Consider the following 19,575-nt stretch of genomic DNA (forward strand, 5'->3'; position numbering starts at 1 on the left):
AAAAAAACTAAGAGGGCACCGGGGGGCTCAGTCAGTTCAGTGTCTTGACTCTTGATTTCAGCTTAGGTCATGACCTCACGGTTTGTGAGTTTGAGGCCCACATTGGGCTCCGTGCTGACAGCGCAAAGAGACTGCTTGGGATTCTCTCTCTCTCCCTCTCTGCCCCTGTCCCACTTGCACTCTCTCTCTCTCTCTCTCAAAACTAAATAAATATTTAAAAACAAAAAGCGTAAGACCTAAATCTCCAAAAATTCATTTCTCTTTCCCTCATCTGTCTCTCCTCCTCTCCCTCCCTCCCTGTCCCCCCACCAACAGGCACAACTGGGGAGCTGATCTAGATTACAGGAGAGAAATGTAGTATGGGATTCAGGATTAGTTAGGATTAGACACTGGAGCCACAGAAAGAAGATATAAAGGACATTTCCGAGGCAGCTGGAGAATCTAGGGTACGAAAAATAGATACACATACACTCTTAAAAACCCCAGATATTACTGCATCCGTGAACGTCTCTGAGTATTGATCATGGTATTATGATTATGTAGGACGATGACCTTGTTCCCAGAGAAACGTGCTTAAGGGTTTATAGGTGAAGTGACATGTCTGCAGTTTACTTACTTTACTTACAAAAAAATAACGTGTGTGTGCGTTCACCTACATATACAAAAAGGAAATGTGAGAAACAAAAGCAAATGTGGCAAAATATTGATGGATCTAGCTTGAGGGTATAAGGGTGTTCATTCTGTTTTCCCCCTTTTCTCCAGGTGTAAACTTTTTCAAGCCGTTATTTTGTATTTTGCATTTAGAATACATGGATCATTTTACCTTTTAAGCTCTGACTGAGCACCAAAATTAAGAAAAAAGGACATCAAAGTCGGCCTCTGGAGTCTAGGAACTTTAGTCAATCTATCAAATTCACAGAGCTCCGAAAGGCCGAAGGGAGGCGCTCTAAAACTTCCTGAAATTGGGCGCAAGATGTTGTGTGTCTGAGCAAATTAGCATTTTTCTTGGCAGAAGCTTCACAGCTTTCTCTAATCTTGAAAAGGAAAAGTATACACACACACACATACACACACACACACACACACACTCACTCTCCAAAAAAAACTAACACACTAAAGTAATAGATAAGACTCTCTTTCTATCGTTTACCTAATTTGCAGCTTAAAAACTGCTCCAGAACAGGGGTCAGCAGACTTTTCCTGCAATTACCAGAGTGAAAATGTGTTGGGCTTTGCAGGCCACCCACACATTCTCTGTCACAGCCACTCAGCTCTGCTGCTGCGGCACAAAAGCAGCCGTAGATGGCATGTAAATGGACAGGCCCGGCCGCGCTCCAATCTTAATTTACCAAAGCTGGCAGTGGGCTGGATTGGGTACAGGCCACAGTCTGCTGATCCCCACTCTGGGGCAGAGCAAGCCTTCCAGGCAGTGTGACCCTGGGATGTGGCCCCACCTCCAGTGCCCATTCTGCGATCCCTTCCATAGTCACTTTCCTAATAGCTCCCCACCGTCCTGAAAGCTTCTCAAAGTGCGATCCCTGAATGTCCTTCAGAACCACGCGAGGTCTTGCGTAATCCGCAAGTACCTGAGCCTTACGGCACCCTGCTGCAGTCAGATTCTCTGACGGAACGTGTTCCCCAAGTAATTCTCTGGACCCCACAGCTGCAGTCACTAGCCTACAGGAGAAGATTCACAGCGCTCGAGCTGTGTCCACAGCAGTCCTACCATGCCCGGCCGGCCTCACATCCCACCACACAAAGCACGTGCCACCCCCGAGCCGTGGGGCTCTGCAATGCATCTGTGTCTCAGCTCACGCTGGTCTTTCTTCCCAAAAGACCTACTCCATATATCCTCTGCTCCCACCGCTCATCTGCGCGATGAATTCCTCTTACTCCAACCACCCCAATCAATCTTTCTCTCCTCCTAGGCTTGGAGGAGGAAGGCTTTCTGCTCTTCATGGCAGCCACAACTATTCCTTTTTATTTGTAAAATGACTGGGGGCTGGAGGACAAGGTCCCTTCCGAGAACGCACAAACCGCTGACTCTGTACTCACACATCAATGAGGTCAGGTTTCAGCACTGACGGCACGGCAGTTTCAATGTTGTACAGTTTTATCTGAGATCCATACAGAGTGACTTTGACCAGCCTGTTGGCAAAGAAGCAGGTAAGAGAAAACATTCAGCTTACAAATGGTAACACAGACAAAACAGACAAGGTCCCATCAAAGGTCCTGAAGACAGACTTTTTTCCATCCAAAAAGGAATCAAGACCAGGCCTTTAGTTTTATTGCAAAGATATCTGAGATGTGCCTGAAGACTTATACAAAGGCACTAACTAAAACATGATTTACAGAGTCGGAAAATTTTGTACACAAAATAAATATCTAACAGGGAGATACAGGATGAAACAATATATACAATAAAAGTGACTAACAAGAAAATATTTCATGTTGTGTATTTTACCACAACGAAAAAACACTGGACAAGAAGTAAATGTTTCAGATGGACAGATGCACGGTAAAGAAAATATAGCAAAATATTGACTGCAGAATTGAGGTGACAGCTATACGGGTGCTCCTTATTTAATTTTTCAACTTTCCCTGAAGATTCAAAAATATTCATGATAAAATATTTGGGGGAGGGGGCAGGGCATGAAGCAAAAGTTTTTAGAACAAATTGAGGGGCTTTTGACATCAAGCACAATCCTTTCAGAAGCCAGTTGCTGAGCCCACTGGTGCCAACGAGCCTTCAATCCAATAACTGAGCCACCAGCCACCAAACAGAAACAGAAACTGCCTCTTTGGTTAGAGGTGGACGCGCCTTTCTGAGTAAAGGGAAGAAGCCGGAGACCCGGCGAAGTTCTCCCCGGGCCTGCTCCAGAAGGAAGCCTGGGAGCAGGTCTGAGGTGGACGCCAGGGAAGACAGTGGGCATTTCTCTCCCTCGGTGCCACGGCGCAGAGCTTCCCAAACTTCACCGAGCGAGCGCAAGAGTCAGCTGGGAACTTGTCACACACCGTGCAAGCTCCCTGGTCCAACCCCACAGACCAACCCTGCAGCTGCGAGGAGGAGCCTGGGAATCTGCATCTCTGGAAATCTGGGGGCTCCATGCATGTGGACTGCACTCTGGAAAATGCTGATCTCTGAAGGGGCCAGAAAGCAGGACTTCACTAGGAAACCACAAGCTGTGAGTCCCAAAGCACTGAGGGTCAGGGAGCAGTCAGAAAGTGAAGGTGAAAGTGCCAACGGTTCTTGACTCAAAGTTCTGGAAAGGGGCCAGGGTGATAATGTAAGCGACATACCAACATGTACCCGGTGTTTAAATCTTTAAACTGTTCTCCATTCCTCACATTCACACAGTAGGTATGTGAACACATTTACTTAGTGGCACTGAACACATGCAGAGTGTGCGGCCACCTGCTCCCATCTCCTTTACCTTTTCACCCTATAAAACTCAAAAGTCTGGACCCACTAAAGAACAGCTCCATCCCTCTGCCACAGCCCTGGCCACTGCCATTCCCCTTTCTCTCTGGTCCAGACTATTCCATGTGCCTCATGTAAGTGGAATCACCCCATGTTTGACTTTATGTTCCGCTTTCACGTTCCCCAAGCATTCTTTAGTGCTACTGTGCTGAAAATGGACTCTTACGATTTCTACATGTAGCGGTTTACTAGGAGGTCTGTTGTGTGTAGCCTGTAAGTGAAAAGGCAGCTAATCACACTGGCTACAAAGATCACGTAGTCATAACAAGCCTTCTCTCTTTACTCTAAATGAAGACACGAAAGCAAAGTACCTAAGTACTGAGCCTCACACCTAAGCAGTGCAGAAAGATGTGTATATAAGGATCTATGAAATAATGTGGCAGGAACTCTGAACTCTAAAGAAACAGATTTCAGGGAGGAAGAAAGGCATGTCCCATTCTGCTAACCATCAGTGGAGTGGGAACGGGCCTCCCCAGGACGGCGAGGACGGACGATGCTAGAGGTAACAGCTCTGTAGTTTGGCAAGAACACAGCATCTGGACTCAAGAAAATGGTTAAAAAGCCGTGTGCTCCCTCTTGTGACCAGTGTGGCCTGAAGCGAGGCCCTCACCATCTCTGGGCCACAGTCTGCTCAGATAACATGACACTCCTAGCCCTCAAAGAATGACATGATATGTGCAAAACCGCTTTTGAAAGTAGTTTCTTATCACATGCTATTTTTACTATTAATATTAATCTGGCTTTTAAAGATTTATTTAAAACTCTTATTAGTTTTCTCTGCTTTTAAGGTAAGAGTAACAGTTAAAGAAAACTCTGATGTCCAAGTCCCTAGGCCTGGGGCTTGGTTTTGTCAGTGTGTTACCAATGATACAGCTAGTGGGCCAATGAGAGTCTGGTGTCTCAACTTTGGGCTGGACCCACATCTAATCAATCCAACAGTTACCCTGAAACAATCTGAACCTATGCTCACATCTGGGGCATCTGACTCTCTAAGTGCCTGAGTTCCGGAGAGGGGAGCAGGGAGGATGAGGCCATCAGGCACGGGCCTCAACACATGCGACTACATGCGGTCCCTAGGAGGGACCCGAGGGGAGGGCAATGAAAGAAGGCTGGTGGCAGAGAGGTTGGGGGTCACCTCTCGGGTCAAGCTTTAACTCCTCAGGACCCTCACAGGGCTGGAAAAAGTCCCACCCCGGGCATCTGGCTGGCAGACGCCGACGGACCACCTGTTTGTCCTTCCACTACCAGGGCTTTCCTGGTGCCGCATTATCTGTGGGCAAAGACAGAGACTAACCCCATGTGGTTTCTTCCAGGACTAACCCTGTCTTCTTATCCGCAGACCTGATCTGCGAGGACGCGGACAGCCTATGTGTCCAGGCTGCTAAGTCCCAGCCGCTGTGCTAAGTGCCTCATCTCGTGAATTCTCACAAGAAGCAACAAGGCACCGGGTCCCCTCCGTGTTACAGGCAAGGGACCTGAAGTCCAGAGTCTGGTGGCAGCACCGCGTCCGTCCATCGCGCCCAGCAACATGCCGCCCTCACACAGGACAAGCGGCGCCACGACGTCGCTCTAACCTACCTCTCCACAACAGTGAGGGCATCGCTGAACCGCGCCGCGAACACGTCTCCGATGAAGTACTCAGCCAGCCGGCCCACGGCCTGCAGGAGGGAGCTCAGGTCTCGCAGGGAACAGTGCAGCCGCCGGCAGTCATTCTCGGCCGTGATGTTCAATCTGTGGCCTGGAACAGAACAGCACAGGCGGTTTTCCACAGGAAGGGCGTGCTGAGTCACCACAACTCCTCCGGGCAAGCTGCATTTAGCAAAACCAGCGGCCGGAACACAGCAGCCCGCAGGCCGCATCCCAGGCACAGGCCAGGAGAATGGGCCCGGTTGTCCGCCTCAACCTGCACCCACACATGCCCCGAGGCCAGAGTGGGGGGACAGCGAGGGCAGACAAGACAGACATCCAGCCTGGGGCGTGCCGACATGGATGGAGCACCTGAAGTCATTTCTCTGGACTCTGAGGTAGCAACACCACCAATTTTACACCCAAGGAAACACACACAGGGAGGCCCAGTCACCTGCCCGATGCCAGGTCCATTTCTAGGGCAAAACCAGGCTAAGCCTCTACAACTGCAGACCTGCTCGTGTCCTGCACAGAGCCTGTCACAGAATGCCATCCCCCTGAGCTGGCAGGATCCCACCCTGTTCAGAGAAGCCAGTGTAGTCAGCGCTCCACCCTAGAAGGTCTGGAGGGAGCACAGTCTAGAATAAAGGCACGGGGCCTGGATTCACGAGATGGGTGCCGGGCTACCCACTGGCTCTGGGCCTTGGCAAACCCTTCAGAGTCTGGTTCCTTTACAAAGGAAAATAATGCTCCCATCAAATTCATTAGTGTAAGGGCAAGGTCAGAACATGTACAAAACCCTGTAAACTATAAGGCATCCTTCGATGTTTTAAGAATTATGTGTAACAATGGGCTTGTGATTTTCTAAGGCCTGAAACTTTCTTACATTTCCATACAATTTCTTCAAGCTGAGTGATTTAGATGCAACAAGGAAGGACAAAAACATCTTCAATTCAGCCACTTCCTTGCCTTGCAAACCCCTCTCCCACAAAGGGCCACAAAAGACAGGGAGAAAAGCCATACCAGGCAAGCGCACTCTGAGTTGGATAAAGTTCTCCTCCTTCACCCAGTCAGAAGCAGGGAGGGAGAGAGGGGCGGTAACAGTGAGACCCCTGCCCCCGCCCACAGGGCACCTGCAAACCCTACCACTCCCTAGATACCAGCCCCCTCCCCCTGAAATTTCAGGAGGTTACACCATTAGATGAGAACTGGCTAAGGGCAACCCTCCCCTCACGGGGTTCCACAAGCCTCTTCCTAGAACCCTTAAGTGAGGTGTCAAACCCTTGGGGCTCTTCCAGCTAAAGCAGGAGAACCCAGAACCCCTCTACCTCTCAACGTCAGGGCTCTCATGACCTCACTGCCTCTAGCCATTCCAAGTTCTCACCAGGACCCACTGATAACCCTGGGTGCCTCAGGTCCCTGCCCGGACTGTCCACTGCATCCCTGGCCACTCATGCCCTGGATGCTCTTACAGGGGCTCCAGGGTCACACGTCTTCTGGGAGACATTTCTCTCCCCACTGCCTGACAGAAGGAACATGCTTCCCCCTTCCTGCATCCCCTCCGGGGCGCCTCAAGCACACATGCAGACACACGAATGATCTACAAGTCTCCTCACTGACTGTGAACTTCTTCACAGTGAGGGGCGCTGGCCAGCACCCAGCACAGTGCCTGGTGCAGAAGACATGTGCAGAAGACGTGACCACGATGAACGAATGAATGAGATACGACAGAACAAAGAGCGAACTAGTACGGGGAGGCTTGGGAAGCCTGAGGTCCTCATACAGCCCCTGGGAATGTTCCCCCGATTCTTTAAATGTGACTATGGAAAGGCAACTCCTGTGGAGAGACCAACGACAAGGCTGAACACCTAAGAAAGTGCTGGAGGAAGCAGCAAGTTCGATGCCTCAGATCCTACGCTGACTTCCACATGATGAGGCTGGAAACAGAGCCTGTGACAGCCTCCAAGGGCAGGCAGGACTTTGGGAAAAGGTGTGGGTCACATCCTGAGGAGCAGGAGGACAAAAGGGAGGGGCAACTCAAGGAAGGTCTTTACAGGGACAGAGCCAGTGACAAAGGGCAGCTCTGGCCCCACCCTGCCTTCCTCACCTGGTCCTCGACCCGGCGCCCCGCACAGGGAGCAGTGCCTCACTGCAGAAAAGGCCAAGTGGGATTCTCAGCCTGCAGGCACCCTGCCAAGACCACGGAGGTCAGGGCAATTGGACGAACCCACCCCGCCAGCCAGATGAGCCCACAGAACAGGGAGAGCCAAGAGGTATTTTGGTCATTCGAGAGAGAACACTCCCTCCCCTCCTCTCCCCCTCTCCCGGCTAACCAAAGCACCACAATTACACCCCTTCTGAATGTTGAGGGTTTTCAGGGTTACAGCTATATGACTGACTCCCGGGGTAAACTCAAGCCTGTTTTCCTTTGCACACCAAGCTTTAGGGCTGTGGGAAACAAAGTCTTAAGAAAAATCTACCCTGGAACTGGGTGTGGTGAAAGCCCGGGCCGAAAAGGTCAGCCCTTCCTTCCCAGGGCAGCGTGGAGGGGATAGATTCTGACTCCACACTCGCCCCGCGCACCTTCATCGCCCTCGCCCACGAGGCTCTCTACCCTGCCCACTGCTTCTCAACTTCTTCACTCAACTTAACTCTCCAACGAGGTACGCTTAGGTTTACCTAAGCAACTAGGTTCATGAATAGTTTAACCATGAAGGGAAACAAAAAGCAAACCAAGGTAACACGCAAATTGGGTTTCCATTGGAGCCTGGTCCTTAACAGTCACTAAGCCATCGTGAGCAGGGCTCCCCGCTTGCCCCGGGATCCACAGGGGTACAGCCAAGGCAGGGCCTCCTCCCAGCTCTCCCCCAAAGCCTCTTCAGGGAGTCTTCTGTGTTTAAACAGCTTGGTCAGAACAACAGGGAAAAAGTGTCCCTCCCCCGACCCTCAATCCTTTATTAGCATCCGTGGTCCCAGCCGCTGAGGGGAGAACACAACCGGGCCTAGGCCTGCCTACACACACAGCAGCCCTGGGGAGAGGCAAAGGCACAGAGATTCTCCTCCAGCTGAAATATGCCCCTGGGCCCCTTCATTTCCCACGTCACCCTCCGGCTGAGAATCCAAACCTGCAAGAATTTGTCACACCAAGAGCAGTACTTAGAAGGAAAAACAGCTGGGGACTGCTGTGATTTTAAAGTATTAGTGTGAACCATAAGAAAGTGCTGATATTTAACCATTTCAGACAGAACAAAACTGCAATTCCATGTAATTCAACGGAATACACACGTACCACGTGCTGCTCATGTCAGTGCAAACTGCAGCTGCTGCTTTCCTCCTGTCTGCCCAGACAGATAGACACACGGGCAGGAAGCACCCCAAACCAAAGTCCCTGCGCCCGCCCCCGAGCCCAGAACCTTCACACCACCAGCAGCACAAAATGCTGCAAGCAGAGTTCCCACTGAAAAGGCTGTTCAGAACCACCCCCTTCTCCTTCTATTTGGCTAAGACTTAGACATCCGCCTAATAATAGCAACATACGCAAAGAGGAACCCTCAGAAGGAAATTACCACTACATGGAGGTTTTTGGGAGAGAAAATATCATGGCCACACCAAAGCGGGACCTTCCATTAAGCAAGTCACCCCGAAGCCGTCTAGATACCATGTCCAAAGGACAGCTCCCTGGCAAATCACTGCCCTGAGAAAAACATCTTGATGTTAAATATAATGGTCTTCTCTGTGCTGGGCAGCCGGGGAGGCAGAGGGGTGAAAATCAGCATCTGAGGAATTCTACTCTGAGAGAACAAGTAGGTCCCTCAGAACAAAGAGTAGAAGCAGAACAGGGAGAGAAAAGACACCACAACCAAAGACAGGATTTTTCAAACCACAAATGGTGAGGAAGATAGGCAATGAATGCGAAGGAGTATTTCCAAGGGGTGAGACAGGCACACAGTCACTGAGGTGCCACAGCGAACACAGGCCTTGCCTTGGTCTTAATGAGGAATACCACGAGGAAGACCATTAGGCCCAGAGGCAGGAAGATCGGCAGCAGGTGTAAACAGTAAGTCTCCCATCCACACAGCACCCCCCACATCCCACCGTGAGACTCAAGAACTAAAGGCTGGTGAGAAGTAATGCGCATGAGTGAAGGGGCCACCCTGTCAGAGGCAGACACCACAGCTTCTGTTCAGAGGCAGTAAGGCTGCTAATACAGCGTAGAGGTTATTTGAGAGGGTAGATGGCCATGGGAACCAGGGAACAAAATGTATTCAGAGTTTCCGTTTTTTAACAGGCTTTGCATTGGAAACTTGGCTTTGGAGCCACCAAGGGATGGGGGAATGCTTCGTCATGGATAAGGAAGCTCGTTTTTTTTTTCTGTTTTGTTTTGTTTTGAAATTTTTTAATGTTTTTTTATTTATTTCTAGGAGAGAGAGAGAGAGAGACAGCGTGAGCACGGGAGGGTGAGAGAGAGAGGGAGTCACAGACTCTGAAACAGGCTCCAGGCTCTGAGCTGGCAGTCAGCACAGAGCCCAACGCGGGGCTCGAACCCACAAACCGCGAGATCATGACCTAAGCGAAAGTTGGACGCTTAACCGACTAAGCCACCCAGGCGCCCCAAGAAAGCTCGTTTTAAAGCAGTAAGTATGTCTGTGGCCTGAGAGGAGTACGCACTGACTGAGGGATGGGATTTATAAACGATCTGGAAAAGCCGAGCACACTGTGAAACTGCCAGTAAATGGGCTTCAGTAAGAACAGGTATATGATATTTCATTCAGGAAAAATAAATCAGATTATCCTTCTCAGATGAGAAACTCTAAGTTACCAGTATGTCTCAGAAAAAGGATTTAAGAGTCACTCGGATTTTCACCTCAAGATAGACTCAACGTAAGATAAAGGCGGCAGCTACAACAGTGAAAAGGAAATGTAGGGTCAGTTGGAGGGGGTGGGGGAGTACATGCTCCATTTCTTAAAGATCAAGAATAAGATCAAGATCAAGTCTTTAGGATGCCAAGTACATTTTAATTTGATGAGTGGTCCTGAGGGAGAGACCACCAGGGTGCAATTTTCCCCAAGGGTGGGTGCTGGAAACATCTGTAGCATTTATACGCAGTCAAATGATTTCTGTTAACGTTGACAGCATATTTTACCGGCATGTTTGCTTTGAAAAGTGATCGTTTTAAAGTTCTTTGTAAGTTGTTCTGAACCTATCTACAAACTTAGGGGCATGCCAAGTCCCATGAACCTCCTGGGGCCCAGTGGATTATTTAGAAGCTAATAATACAGTCATGGAAACAAACCGTCACAGGCCACCAAGAAGGGCAGCCCCAGAAAGAGCCTCTCGTGGAGGCTTCGCCATGAATAACAAGCCCGTCTGGGAGATGGTGTGGATGCCGAGCGGCTTTGGGCCAGGCTTAGCAGCTATGGAGGGGCAGGGGGCCTGGGCCAGGCAGAAGCCCTGGAGGGCAAACACTGGGAAGAGGAGCAGCGAGAAGTGACCACCGGAGCCAGGGGAGGCTAGGGGGACATGGGGAAGCACAGGTGCGTCTGCAAGCACAGGAGTAAGCTTCCGGTGTTTGCAGCTGGCAAAACGGACGGCAGCTTTTCATTAACTCAACTTTTCAAGCATTCCCTATTGTGCCATCTTGGGACAAAGTAACCTCTCTGGACACCGATGTCCTCGTCCTAAAGCAGGAGTAACTGGTATTAGGACTCACACCTCCAGGCAGGTGAGAGAGGTAAAGCCAGCGTAGGCAAATAACGCAGCACCTGGCGTGGGATGCACGTCCTCTAAACGGAAGCGGTTTACTGTAATCAACAGAACAGCCAGAAAAGGCGGGCCCCAAGCCCCGAGCAGGAGCAGCCCACCAAGGGCAACACAGGACATTCCCAGCCACGGCCAGGCCCCCTGGGCGTCCACAAGAGGACAGCTAAGCATCGCGAGCCGCCAGCATGTCCCAGCACGAGGTGGCCTGCTCCAGAGCCGCTCCGCGTCGTCTTGCTTCTCGACACCAGGGAGGGGAGAGCACACGGCACAGAAGCCCAAGGCCACTTTCCCTGGTGCGCATTTGCTGGTGTAGATGACATAAGGAAACATTCTCCTTGCTGGGTTTTTGTTTGTCTGGTTTCTCCCCCTCGGAGTCCTACTTCTTTGCTCCCAATCAGCTGCTTCTCTTTCTCACTGAAACGCCTGTTGGGACCCCACCGTCACAGTCTCATCCTTGACCTCCCCCACGGCTCCTTTTGGTCATGATTCTTTAAGGAAGTTTTCCCTGTTTAGAGGTGGGGAGAGAGAGCAAGCAGCGGGGAGGTGGCAGTGGAGAATGTTCTGATAGCAAGGAAGGCAATAATTACATATGAGCCCGATAGTTTTCTTAGTGTTGGTTAAATTAGAAAATAAAAACCAGTTTACCTGACCCTGAAGTAACTACAAACTGCTGTAAACCCAGATAAACTTCTAAATTGTCCTGAAGAACTGGGAACTGAAAACAAAGAAACAAAGATTAAAAAAAAAAACAACAAAAAACAAACATAAGTGCAACTTTTAACAGCATTTTAAGGTTAAAACATCACAAGATCTATGGGGGTGGGGAGGGCCATCGGATTAAAAAAAAAAAAAAACCCTTTTCTCTGGGAACCTTAACTGGCAGCTAAGAAGGAGTGGCTCCCTTCAGTGCTCTGCCCTAAACAATTTCTACAATTCACAACACCTATTAATGTTTGGAATCAGAGAAGAGGAAAAAAACTATCAGGAGGATACTCTTTTTCTAAAAGAAGCAATGGATGCTGGGTTTGACTATTACGGTTCCTCAAAGGGACACCAAACCCAAATGATCGGCACCTTCTAGCACTTGGAGACAGAACCTATCTCCCTTCAAATCCAAGGGAAACCCAACTCTGGAAAGAACTATCAGATATGCCTTACTTAGGTGCATGGCAGAGTGAAAAGATAGGCCCAATTTTTTAGTAGTCTGATTCCCCGACTCATTCAGCAGCCAGGACCTTCATAACCAGAGCTGTATCTTTTCTTTCTAAAGCTGCTAACTCACCATTAGGATAAAGATGAGACTTTAATGTGACAGGTCCCTAACGAAAGGCAGATGGCAAAACACAGCAGCACTTTCTACAAGAGAACACAAAACCCTCCTCCCTAACCACCACCCCCCTCACAATCATCTTGCACTTGAAGAAGAGACAGGCTTAATGAAACCTCCTCAGATAACAAGCACCACTGAGTGAATGAAAGCAGACTTAGGACTACGATTCTGTCACGTAAACACCTGCAGAGTGCGAGCGATGGGCTTTACAGAGGCCCACTTTCCAGCAATGTCATCTTTATAAGGAAGTCCTCTACGTGGCCTGGTCATTTCTGAGCTACTGATGCGGGCAGGAAGGCATTAGTAAAATTCATATTATATATAAGAGTTTAGGAAGAAAAACAGGGCGTCCAGGAGCTAATTAATATCTGGGGCAATGTTAACATCTGTTAAACTCTGAGGGTCAGTTATGGTAATTATTATCCTTTGTTTTAAATATACATATATATATATTTATACATATTTATATGTATGTATTTTAAAATACCAGTGAGCACCAAGCCTCACTACTCATGCTACATGTGCAGGGGAAAGTCCGGCTCCTCACTCCCCTCCCAGCAGTGAGTTACCAGTGTTGAGAAGGCGTGTGTGGGCAGGAGCTCCATCACTCTGGCCACTACCTCCAAGCTCTGGCGTAAGTACCGCTGCCACTCTGTCTGCTGCTGTGGGGGAAACACAGAAGGATCAGCTCTCCCGGGAAGACAGAGTCCTGGCACCTTCCCTGCCCATCTACCCTCAACCTCAAGTCCACACTCAGACAGGAAATCTTGAGGAAATGGCAAATGACGGAACCAGGTTATTTGGGACTTTAAAAAGGCCAACCTGGAGTATTTTCTTAAATCCAATGAATTCGTTTCACAAAAAGCAATTTCCTCGGCACATGATCTACAGAGAATGACCTAGTTCTTCCCCTCTGGTCACGGGAATACAAAGATTTTAAAAAGCCACTGGTGAGATGCTCAAGGCCCCTTTATGACAACACAGCTCTGGGAACTGGTTGCTCGTTCATCACCTTCTGAGACGGGGCACTACTAGGTCCCTGGCCGTACAACGGACTACATCAGTGCCGCTCAAAGTGCAGTCCACAGACACAGCACCGTAGCACCAGCATCTCCCGCGGCCTGGCAGGAAGTGCAAATTCTGGGGCTCCCACCCCTAAAGCAAAGTGTGTTTAACGAGCTGTCCCAACGATTTGTGCCCATGTTCCGATGTGAGAGGCACTAAACTAAATCGCACAGCTAACAAGAAGTGAAGCTGCAGTCTACCGAGCGCCCACGATGTAGCAGGCGTGAGCCAGCCCTTCCACACGCTACCATCATGTGACTGTCAGCACAGGCCAGTCAGCCACATTGCTCCCCTTTTGGGAGAGGAGAAAATTTAGGCTCAGAGAAATTAAAGGCCCAGACTTCTATCACCTTGGGGCCCAGTTTCAGAGATTCAAATCCAGGCCTTTGGGTTCCAAGTACAAGGCTCTTTCTAACCCAAACACGGCCACCCTCAAGGTCTCAACCATGCCACAGTCACTGTTATTCTGAGAGCCCTATCAGTGACTTGGAAATTCTAAAGGGCATGGCGGCACGAAAAAGGAACATGGGAACTGTGTCCTTCAACACGTTGCCTTATCCATGTTGGGCACACGAGCATCAATAAATCCAAGACTGATTTTAAGATACTGATTTACAAAATATACTCAAAAGAGACTTCCTTTCATCACTTTAAGATCACTTAAGGAACTTCTGACTCCCTGTCCCTCACCCCACATCTAGCTAGCTTTTACTCACTGCCCGGAGTGGGGAGCAGAGGTGTGGGGGCGAGGCAGCACAGAACCCTCACTAAGCCGTTTCTCACTGTGCATTTGGTTTCTCTACTTCTCTCTCTAGTCCATACAGGCAAAAGTGTCTGTCAACTTCTTTTTACAAACCCAAAAAAGACAAACCCAAAAAGACAAGTCAGGTATACAAAGGACCCTTGAATGACACAGGTCTGAACTGTGCAGGTCCACTTAAACGGGATTTTTTTTTTCAATAAATACAGTATAGTGCTAGAAATGTATTTTCTCTTACCGTTTTCTTAACAACCTTTTCTTTTCTTCAGCTTGGTTTAAGAATATGGTATAGAACTCATGTAACACATAAAATACGTATTCATCGACTGTCAATAAGGCTTCTGGTGAACAGTCAGGCTGTTAGTTCAGTTTGGGGGAGTCAAAAGTTACACTCGGGATTTTCGACTGGGCAGGGGGGCAGTGCCCCTACGCCCCACACTGTTCAAGGTCAACTGTAAAGTTCAAACACACAATTCAAACTGTAAGACTACACTGGCCCCAGAGCAGAGAGCTTACAAGTTCCAAGTCTCCGTTTGGACTCACACCAAAAATGACAATGACTATGGCCGATTAGGCCACGCCGCTTACATCATCATCCAGGGTCTCGTCATCCAGCTCCTCCAACTGGGCCTGGTTGTATCTGAACTGGATTCGATTCAACACCTCCGTGAGCAAGAGGACTAGAGCGTCTTCGTACCTATGCGGCAGGGAGAAATTCAACATCAGGTGACAGCAGGCTTTTAGCCAGGGTCTTGAAAAGGCTTCATACACTGTGAAGAAGAACAGCGTCCCTGCTGGGTCACCACATACAAGCGGTACCTGAACTAGATCTGGCATGTGGGGTGGCAAGTGCGTGTGAGAGTCGAACCATGGCAAGGCTATTCCTTTATTTTGCTATGTTCCAGACACCTTGACGGAGTGACTCTATATCATTAGATGATGTCCTTTGTCCCCAACAGCCACTCCTGTCATAAAGTCTATTCTATCTGATACTAGCATAGCTACCCTGAAATTTCTTTTGGTTACTGTCTGCATGGAATAGCTTTTTCTACCCTTTTACTTTCAATCTATCTGTGTCTTTGAAACTGAAGTGAGTCTCTTATAGATAACGTAGTGGGTTCATGTTTTTGCAATCCATTCTTACAATCACTGCTTTTTACACTAGAGAAGTTAAATTCTTTACGTTTAATGTAATTACTGATAAGGGAAGACTTCTGCCAGTGTCCTGTGTTCAGTTCCTCCCTTACTGCCTTCTGTGTTGAACAGACACTTCCTGTACCATTTTCAGTCCCTGGGCATTCCTTTCACTGTGTATTCTTGAGTTATTTTCTCAATGGTTGCCTGAGGGATTACAGATAATTATATATAAATATCAATTCATACGGATTCAATGTATGATTCAATTCAATGATTCAATCCTTCTAACATCTGTGAGAGATAGGTGGTATTATTGGTGTTTTTCTGACAAGGAAACCAGAGTTGACAAAAGCTAAATAAACTGCCCACTGTCACCAAGCTAGGTGATTTGGACCTGGGGCTCCCTAACTCAACATCCCATGCCCTCCTATGTGTAAACCACCAATGGTCTTTGAGCCTGCTCTGCCCACTCTCCAAAATCTTCAATCAATTTTTAAGAACACTTAAAACCTAAAGGAAGAAACGGAAAAGGTCAGGGGAAACCCTGCCCCTTCTCGAAGAAACACTTAAAGCCCCAGGCCTGGCAAGAGCCTACCTCCGAAGACGCCAAGTTACACGCAGCAGTCTCACCCCAAGGGCCACCAAACCACTCGTTTTCAAGCCACACAGCCTAAATGTCTGTCCTGAAACGCTTCAAAGACAGGCCCACAGACTGCCTCCACTCAAAGCCAAGCACCCAAGGCCCCCAGCGCCAATCTAGCTGCACACTTTGTGACACTGGGGCCCAGACTGCACAAAGCACACTTCTCCTCTGCCCGGAGGCCCTGTAGCAGGGGCTCTGGAGGAAGCCCAAGAGGCAGAAGGGGCACAGGGACGCCATTCTCCTGGTGGGCTCACCCCAGTGACGGTCACCTGGAGGGAGTAACTGGTCCTACTTTGAGCTCCCACGCTCCTGCAGCCAGCCTCGTGCACTCCCAGTGGTGCCAGCAGCAGCCGGGTAGCACCCCATCCTCTCAGGAGCTGGGCTACTGGGGCAGCTGGGCGGTGCCTCTGGGCAGAGACCGGAGCTGCAGGGGGGCCCATCCCTGCGGACCCAGATCTGAGTAACTCCACCCCTTTCCTTGTCCCCTCAGCCCTGGGGGCGGGGTGCCTCCTGTAGTTCTCATCCTCCCTTCTCCTTCTTGCTCTTCCAGTCCTCCAACACTGGTTTTGTCAATCTCCTACACTGAATTCTGAAAATAATTAAGTGTGGTTTCCATTTTCCTGACAGGACTCTACCTAATAAACCATCTAATCCAATGCAGGTGAGTACCAGAGCAAGCTGACTAAAGCCAAAAGGTATCCGATGCCAAGATCAAATACAGTCAGTCCCTCGAGTCTGCCGCAACCCTGGTAACGACTCTGCACACAGTCTAAGGACTACCTGGAAACCCTCCCGTACTGTCGCACTGCAGTCTGGCGGGCACGAGAGTTCATTTTTTCACTAAGACAGAAACACTGACCACCCCTCCCCACAGTGCTGGCAAAGGCTTCACAACCCTGGCCAGACGGGCAGCCAAGCATGGCCCAGAAACAAACCCTGGCAGGGAAAACCACTAACAAAATAGGCAACATCTGTGGGAAAAATTGCCAACAGACTCAAAATCCTACTTCAGTAGACTTCAGAGAAAAGTAAGATCAAACACTTAAGCCGGAGGCTTATATTTGCCATTTGCTCAGACATAAATTCCTAAAGTTAGTTACACAAGTTTTATGCTATAAATCGCTGCGATGGACCGGTGCATTTTCCCAATTTTGCTAGGAAAGAAAACCCACTTCAGACCAGAGGACAGATGAAAGCTGTCCTACTGAGCTAAAAAGGGAATTTAAAGACTTTGTAAAATGCATAGGATAACCTGAAATCAGACCAAAAACCCTACTGGCAGTTAGCAACTCTGGCCGCAAAAAAAGCTTATCCCATAGAAAACTAAACCCAACTAGGGACCAGGCTAAACACCCTCAGGTAAAAACTGCTCTCCCCAAGTGTTTGGTGAAGGTGGGAAGAGTGGTGACTCTGGGTGCCCACCCAATATCCACTCCTCCTTTCCTCCTCAACAAGACAACAGTGGGCACTGAGGCCAAGTGGAAGACTACATTTCCCAGCCTCCCTTGCAGATGGCAGTGGTCAAGGACATATTAAGAGAAGTCTCAGGACAGGGCCTCTAGACAAGTGTCTTTTGTCCGGCCTCTCCCCTTCTCATTCCTGCTACCTGAACTGTGGGTGTGAAATGCAGCATCTCTGAGCACAGGTGACTGTGGAGATGGAAGCCATGTCTAAGTCTGGTTCAAACAAAGAGGTAAAAGCATTCGAAATACGAGTCCACATACAAAGAATGAGGAGACACTGACCATTTATCAAGGGAAAGATGATCACGTGGCCAACCTCAAGAGGCCAGCACCCTGGAATTATCACAGACTCTTAAGGCAGCTACTAGAACCATCCTCTATAGTGTTCTTCAGATAGAAGGTGCTAGGCACTGAACTGAATTGAGTCCACTCCAAATTCTTATGCTGAAGCCCTATCCCCCATGTGACTGTATTTAGAGATAAGGCCTATAAAATGGGAATAAAGGTTAAGGGAGGTCATAAGGGTAGGACCCTATCCAATGGGACAGTGGCCTTATGTGAGGAAAAAAATGACAGGGGAGAGAGTGCATGTGTGCTGTGCCCTTCCCCGGGCAAGCACAGGACGGCCACGTGAGGACACGGGGACGGCAAGCGTCTGCAACCCAGGCAGAGTCCTCACGAGAAAGTGAACCTGCCAGCACCCTGAGCCGGGACTTCCAGCCGCCAGAACAGTGACAAAATAAATTCCTGCTGTTTAAGCCACCTGGCCGGAGGCATTCTGTCATGACAGCCCAAGCTCATTAATACAGTAGGTAGATGATCGGAGGAAAGAAACCTGGAACTTTAAGAATGAAGGACAAAAAGCAAGAAACTGGCCAATGTCTGGGTAAACACCACTTCTCCAGCATTCTCCAGATGGTTTCTTCCCTCTTAAGATCTTTAAAATATGATGACGGACGAACGCAAAAAGAAAACATTGTCTGCTGGGGTTGTCCATGTATATAGATATAAAACGCGTGGCAGCTTCAGTATAAAGAAGGGAGGGCAAAAGGGTCTGTGCGGTGGTAAGGCTTCTACATACACTCTCAGTGCTCTTGAAAGGGTAACAGGAAAAGGAGACATACTAACACCAGAGCAACCTCCTGAAACCCTCAAATAAAGAGATAGAGTCAAATAAACATACTGAAAAGGGAAACTACATTTGTGTGAAACCAACAGAGGCTCAAAATAAATGAAGCAAAAACTGATAGGGCTGAAAGGAGACATTGCTAAACCCACAATCACACATGCAGAGCTTACCTCTCTCCTGGTCACTGCCTGAACGTGACACAGGACATACAGAATGCCACCTGCCAACCCGACCTAACCACCATCTACACAACACCCCACCCGACAACAGCAGAATACACTCTCTTTCCAAGTGCGCGATCAACAATCACCAAGAAAACTAAGTCAGAAAACAAACCTTAGCAAATTAAAAAGAACTGGAATCACACAAACGATGTTTGCAGATCATGGTAACTAGAATATAGTAACAAGACCGGTGGAGAATCTCCAAATATTTGGAAGTTAAATGGCAAAGAAGAAACCTCAAGAGAAGTTAGAAAAGATCTTCAGCGAGGGGCACCTGGGTGGCTCACTTCGTTACGCGTCCGACTTCAGCTCAGATTATGATCTCAACAGCTCATGGGTTAGGGCCCCGCATCAGGCTCTGTGCTGACTGTGCAGCCTGTTTCAGTCTGTGACTCCCTCTCTCTCTGACCCTCCCCTGCTCACGCTGTCTCTCTCTCTCTCTCCTACAAATAAATAAAACATTTAAAAAAAAAATTTTTTTTTTGATGAAGCTATAGCAGTACTCAGAGAGAAATTTATAGCGTTAAATGTTTACATATGCAATGGACACAAACCTACAGACCTGTATGACTTGAGCCACAAATGTGATTCCAAAGCTCCCCAACTTCTGAGTTAAATAAAACTGTACATATTGGGACAGCTACAGAGTAGGTGTTCAGTAAACAAAGGACAAGTGAAAGAACTAATGAACAAAAATTAAAAAAAAAAAAATGAATGAATGCAGAGGCAATAAACAGACAAAAGTCCAAGTGAGAACTACAAAGGACTGCGGGCGGGACCCCGGACTACTTTCTCAATGGAATGAGATTACTGGAACCCCATTCACTTGCTCTCTGGGTCCGTCAACAGCATGAGTTTCTCTTCCCAGGAGCTAGGAAACGACTGGAGCCCTAATACAAACCTAGCTGACACCTTTTACTAACTGTATCAAAATGCCACAGGTCACAGCGGCACTT

At 48.6% G+C, this 19,575-nt stretch overlaps 1 protein-coding gene across 2 annotated transcripts in view; it reads right to left on the reverse strand.

Moving 5' to 3' along the window:
- Window positions 1-19,575, reverse strand: part of XPO6 (exportin 6) — a 97,878-nt gene that overhangs the window by 17,323 nt on the left and 60,980 nt on the right. Inside the window, exons 10-14 of one of the 2 annotated variants that reach the window (XM_039247873.1) lie at window positions 14,612-14,720; window positions 12,768-12,857; window positions 11,514-11,583; window positions 5,060-5,219; window positions 2,056-2,148 (exon numbers count right to left, since the gene is read on the reverse strand). In XM_039247873.1, the coding sequence (XP_039103804.1) occupies window positions 2,056-2,148; window positions 5,060-5,219; window positions 11,514-11,583; window positions 12,768-12,857; window positions 14,612-14,720 (522 nt within the window). Of the gene's footprint in view, window positions 1-2,055; window positions 2,149-5,059; window positions 5,220-11,513; window positions 11,584-12,767; window positions 12,861-14,611; window positions 14,721-19,575 lie in introns of both variants that reach the window. The other variant, XM_039247872.1, reaches the window with a different exon arrangement.

This window comes from Hyaena hyaena, unplaced genomic scaffold (assembly GCF_003009895.1).
Source record: "Hyaena hyaena isolate Hyena2069 unplaced genomic scaffold, ASM300989v1 scaffold_306, whole genome shotgun sequence".
NCBI classification, from domain to species: domain Eukaryota; kingdom Metazoa; phylum Chordata; class Mammalia; order Carnivora; family Hyaenidae; genus Hyaena; species Hyaena hyaena.